At 38.9% G+C, this 6,351-nt stretch overlaps 1 protein-coding gene across 1 annotated transcript; it reads left to right on the plus strand.

The window, feature by feature from the left end:
• The first annotated feature begins 1,789 nt into the window (after positions 1–1,789).
• smim15 (small integral membrane protein 15) lies at positions 1,790–5,029 on the plus strand. Its single transcript, XM_042422456.1, has 2 exons — positions 1,790–1,936; positions 4,313–5,029. The coding sequence occupies exon 2, from the start codon at positions 4,343–4,345 to the stop codon at positions 4,565–4,567; it is 225 nt and encodes a 74-aa protein (XP_042278390.1). The 5' UTR covers positions 1,790–1,936; positions 4,313–4,342; the 3' UTR covers positions 4,568–5,029.
• The last annotated feature ends 1,322 nt before the right edge of the window (positions 5,030–6,351 follow it).

Below are 6,351 nucleotides of genomic sequence, written 5' to 3' on the forward strand. Positions count from 1 at the left end.
TGTGGATCCAGTGTTTTGGGGGCTTCACCCATAATGATTAAAAGTCCTGACCCTACGCCTTTGCTATAATGATTTTAATCATCCTTTCTTAAATCTTTCTCACAAGTTTCCAAACTTTATGAAAGTGTGACTAAATTGCTGGAATAGCCCTTTAAGACCTCACTCCAGTAAGTCTATCAACCTTTCACCAAAAATTGAAAAATCAAAGGATGTTGGAAATTCCTCAAGGTCTGACCAGACCAGTGGTTTTTCTCGCAACGGTTATGACACACACCATAGTGGAGCTGGTTAACTATAAATTGTGGTGCAGTCATTTTATGGTCCCCCTTCCTGTCTGTTGATAATGTTAGCTGCATACTGTAGCTGTTTCAAGAAGGGGGGGCAACGTCTGTAGGAGTAAAATAGTCATCAGGGGTTAGGGTGTGGATGCATTGCCCACCCCCTGGATCTCCCTGCCTGATGAGACATGCAGGAACTAATAATTATAACCATTTCAGAAAAAAAAAGCGACCAGATTGTGGATGTTTTTTTCTAGATTGTCTATAAAACTTGGCCTAAACTATGCTGGTAAACCAGAATGTGTGTTTGCAATGTGTCTGTCCTCTGCATGTGTTCCCAGCTGCCCCTCTTCTTCCTCTGTGAGTAGGACTAAAAGGCTGGCCTTTGAACTGCTCTGAAAGTGATCCATGCCGTATGGACAGAGCAGATGTGGCCTAACCTGATTTGGTTTCAATACTTCCCCACAGGAAGTTCACAAAGCCAGCAGGTCCTCCTTTGTTATGTTAGTCATCTTTCTCAGAGAGCCAGTGGAGCCTTTGGCTTTATTTATTTATTTTTTTTACAGAGTGAAGTTATTGCCTTATCATTTACTTTGTAGTTCAGGTATAGCGGTTTTACACATGATCAGAAGTTTCTACAACAGCTAGGAGTCATATGTTTCTTTATCCTGTCACAAAGTTGACTATATGTGTTCCAAGGGGTTTGCATTGTTCATATCTATGTAATATTTGTCTATATCGCTATTCAATGCTGAGCCGACACTCTTATAGCATGTTTTTGTTACACATATGCATATCTTTCTATAAAGAACCCCTACAGAATGCAGATAGACAAGAGAGTATTATACCCAAACTTTTACAGACAATCTGGGGATTTGAACCAGCAGCTGCCTGGTAACAGGACTGTTCTCTTCTTAGTATCAAAACTGATCTTAACACATCAAACACATCTCAACACTCATGTTTGATTTCATGTCAGTGAAATTCACATTTTAAATTCTGCACCTGTAATAAATAAATAAGGCTTTGATTTCAGAGTGATTCAGAGTATATGCCACCCCCTCCTACATTATTTCAACTCACATTATGCCACATGGTCCTGTTCCTAAATTACTTTTTTAAGAATGAAAGAATAATGAGAACAGCATTCATATTAAAAATGGTGTTGTTGCCCCTCTGTAGGCTATATATTACCTCTCTGTATATGATTATTACTGTAAGTGTCACCCACTCATCAGCACATCTACTTATTGTATTAATAATTAATTTTTAAATTGCAGTGTTTACAGGAAATATGGCACATTGCTAAAGAGTATGAATCACACAGGGCCTTGTGATTCTTATAAATAACAGTCCTAAGTAGGCTTTTATACATTGTCTAATGTCTAAACAGTTAATCTCTGAGACTATGTCAAACTCACCGAAGGTAGACACTCCGTGCGCTTTAATTTAAAATGCTTTTATTGCAGTTCCTGTGTTTTGACGTGTTCATCAGCCCTGTTTCTGGCTAAAGGACTGCAATTCCCATCTTCAAAGGAAAACGTGATAGCCAATCGTGAGCGAGCAGCTTGTCCGGGCCACACCAGTCATACTTCCCGGAACAGGGAGGAGCTGCGGCTGATTATCGTGGGCATAAACAAAAATCACTACATTTTTTGGTAAGTTTATGCTGTATTTAGTTCGTTTTTTTTCATCTTAACTAACCATTGAGGAATATAGATTCGTTGGTTCGTCAGATTCACATGCATTGTCCGAGCTGGGAGCCAGTGGTCTTGCTGCTCAAAGTTAGGCCGTTATGGATGGGCGGGTTAGCTAGCGGTGCTAACGTTAGTAGAACTGTAGCTAAATCTTACATGTTCATCTTAAATATTCTGATGTAATATTAACGGCAGGCGAGGAGCAACTAAACTTGACTGTAGGTTAGTGACGGCAGAGTAGAGGGTTTGTTACGGGTTTGTCTGTGAATGCTAATGTAAGCTAGTTAGCTACGTGTCGGGTCATTAACAGTTAGCGGTTGTGTGAGGGACTGATTGGTCGGAGCGCTCAACAAGTTACGATTACTTCACATGACTCAACGAAACCACATTGGTGGCTCGATTCGTCATAAAAGTGATGCGTCTAGACAAAGTTTTGATAACTGACTTAAGACGAAATCCCGTTGTAAAGATGTAATGTACTCCCTCTGAGTTATATGGTGTCTACGTTAGATTAGCTGCAAGTTCATTTAATTAGCACCACAGTCTGGAATGAATTAAAGCTATTTACAAGCCCAGCTGATATCTTTGTTTGTATAATCACTGGATTTGGCATCATATAGATATGATGTATAATCTAACATCGTAATATTGTTGGTTTTGACACTGTTGTGAAAAATTGTACAAAACTCAGTGAGGTAGCCTTTTTTTCCCAGACTGAGCTCTGAAATACTTGAGAGGACCATCTCAAAATGTTTGCCCCTGTTCAATGCCTAATATCACACCAAGAATCAATTTGTAGAGGTTTTTTTGAGGAAAAGTAGCGGGACTTTCCTCAGACTCTCCATTACACTCTTAAAAGGTTTTGAGGATGTTTTATGACTCATCCAAGATGCTTCATCAGTTTTTCATCAGTGTTGGAAAACCTCCAATATTACAATAAGTCCAGTAGCCTTCTACATACTAGTGATGGGTATTCTTTGACCTAGATGACTGAGAAACTTCATACATGAGTTAAGTTTAACTCCCTGTTACAGTGCAGTTCAATGTGATGAGCAACTGAGCAATTGTCCTTGTGAATATCAGTTTGGATTGGAAATATGATTAAATATACCCAGACTATAATATAGCTGACTGTCAGAGACTTTGCCATACCGTTTATTCAATGGTTGCTATTCTTTTAATATCTCTGAGTGTATTAGGTCATTTTGGGCAATTTTGCAAATAAATGAGCAGGATGACTCTATGGCAATGTTGGATTTTTATGTTGTTTTCTTCTGGCATCAGCGTGAGAAAATGCAATAATTTGTCAGGTATTTAATTTGCCAGAAAGGTTGTGTGTGTCTGGTTTAGGGCTGCAAGTAACTATTATATTGATCAATTTGTGTGATCTGTAAGTCTTCTCAATTAATTATTTAGTTTTCTAAAATGTTAGAAAACAGTGGAAAACATCCATCACAGGTTTGCAGAGCCCAATTTAATGTTGTCAGATTGATTATTATGTGCAACCAGCAGTCCAAAACCCCAAAGATTTTACAATGATATAAAAGAGAGAAGAACAACCAAGCCTCACGTTTGAGAATCTTGAACTGGCAAATGTTTGGTTTCTCTCCTTGTTAAATGGCTTGAACAATGATTGGTTTATGGAAATTGTTGACAATAAATTTTCTGTCAGTCAACTAATTGACTAATCATTCTATCACTAGTCTGGTTATTTTACAACCATATATCCATTAACAGTTTCTCCAGTTATTTTCCAGAAAATGTATGACATTGTGGCATATATATGTATATAGATGATATGATTATGAATGTACATACGCTGTAATCCACGTTGCCCACTCAGTAACTTTAGTATTGGGAGAGGATCCTTTAGTTACTTTATTGCATACAGCTTTAGCTCTTCACTGCTTTGTTTTTCTGCACTTGCTACATTTATTTTAGCCATGTTAGCCATCCTAGGTCCCAAATTGATGAGTCCTAATCAGTTTTGTGATCACCTGACTTTTCCTCTAGCACCACCATCAGGTCAAAATTCCAATTTGTTCAATACCTTGGTTAATGACCAAACACCTGCAAAACTAATGACATGCATATCAGCCTCACCTGTACTTTGTGTTTAGTGCTAAAAAGCCAATATTAGCATGCTTACATGCTAAACTAAGATGGTGAACATTGTACCTGCTAAACATCAGCATGTTCACGTTAACATTTAACTCAAAGCACAGCTGTACTTTAGCACAGCCTCACTGAGCCGCTAGCATGACTGCAGACTCTTGTTTCTTTCCTATCACACAGCTCTGGCTATTCACTGCTTTCTTTCCTTGTGCCCACTCTCAGGTTTGATCAGCTTCATCATTGTTGAGCAGGATGATTGACATTCAGGCTTGGGCAGAATATGTGGTGGAGTGGGCTGCCAAAGATCCCTACGGTTTCCTGACCACAGTCATACTGGCTCTGACGCCTCTCTTCATTGCCAGTGCGCTGCTGTCCTGGAAACTGGCCAAGATGATTGAGGCACGTGATCGGGAACAGAAGAAAAAGCAGAAACGTCAGGAAAACATAGCCAAGGCCAAGAGGACCAAGAAAGACTGAGCTTGCGAGGGTAGGATGAGGGCATGAAACAGGCAACCACCACGCTCACAGCCCTCCTTATTCCGAATAATGACATGGTGCCCTTCCTTGTCCCAGCCCTACCGTCAGCACAGGGCCACTACTCCGCACGTCCGGGGTAGGAGGAGGGACACTTGGCCCCAACAGGCCGAACAGTGTGAGACGGACAGTACTGCCCAGAGGAGGCTCGTCTCAGTGAGACTTGGTCAGCAAGAGCACAGTGGTAATCTGTATGATATATACAAATATATACATATATATACAGAGATCCTCTGATAAAATTGTGCAACTGTTGCAACACCTTGCATTCCATTGTTAGCATCCCTGTTCTGCTGAATTGATATGTAATGTGTATACTGGAACTTTTCTTCCAAGTCACTTGCAAAATATCCAAATTATTACTTTCTAATCAATAAAGTTTTGATGGTTGATAAGAAAATATAATTTGCTCTTTGTGGATTCAATATTGGACTGTTGGGAAAAGTATTACGAGTATTTTTTTTTTTCAAATTAAGCACATAGGAAAAGCACTCACCCCCTAATGGTTTATTGTTTAACAACACTGACTCAGAGTGCATGTCATTACGCTGATCAACAGAAAACATCTCCTCAAGGTGATCAAAACATAAAAGACAAAACTTTCTTTTACAATAATAGACCCGAAAAATTGCACTCATGTAGCATTGTGTATCACATGAGTTTAAGTCAACTGCTGCTTAATTTTCTTTCAAAACTGCATTATCAGGGCACCCTGGTGGCCTAGAGGTCAAAGTGCTGACCATGAAGTGCAATGTCCCTGGTTCACCTCTGGCAAGGGACCTTTGTTGCATGTCATTCCTCATCTCTCTATCTTTCCATAAAAATGGAAAACACCACCTTTCCACAAGTGCCTATATTAAATATTGGCTTGAAGGAAGTGAATACTTCTGCAATAATTCTGTGTTTATATATTGTATGTTCTAATTGCAATGATGTATTTTAAATCTTTCTTTTTATTCAGTATAAAATATATCCACTGTGATTCAGTATTAAAAAGTCCAAGGGGTTTGAATACTTTTTATAGATACTGTATTCTCAGTACCTGAGATCTTGTAAAGAAGTGGTTAAAATGATTTTTTAAAAAAAGGTAGACATAGACACACTTCTGCATATAAGTTTTTCCTGCTGAACGTTTCTTTCAGAACCTCCACCACCTCCAGGAACGCTACTCTGTGCCCAACATGCACTCAGGCCTCAAGTGAAAGAACTTTGCTCTTGAGATCAATATCACATACATCAGTTTTGATTCGCAGGCAGTGGACACCACCTCCATCATAAACAGAAATAATATTAACACAGTATTTCATGTGAAGAGTTTCATTGCACCATGTTCAGCCCTAAACTGATTTCAGAGTTCAATTTAGAGTTAAGAGATCTTATCGATATATTAGCATTTCCCATAGCATTACACATATGGTTTTCCACATACTTCCGCAACAAGTAATACTTTCCGTCTTTACACTGTCAAAAAATGTTCACTGAGGGATTTTTCAATAAAATGTACAATTTCGTTGGTCATAGCTGAATGCTTGAGGTCTGTACTTCTGATCGGTTTGAGTTTTTAATATTTAAAGTCTCCCTCCACTCAAATATCTTTCCTCTTGTTCCTACAGTTGAATGTTTGAACTTCACTGTGCAGAGTTTGACACCAGAAGGCTGTTTTCACATTCATGTGCTGAAAGTGGAAAGTTCTTCTGTAAAATGTATTAACTGATAGGGAGTCAATA

The sequence above is a fragment of the Thunnus maccoyii genome, chromosome 9, assembly GCF_910596095.1.
Source record: "Thunnus maccoyii chromosome 9, fThuMac1.1, whole genome shotgun sequence".
Lineage (NCBI taxonomy): Eukaryota > Metazoa > Chordata > Actinopteri > Scombriformes > Scombridae > Thunnus > Thunnus maccoyii.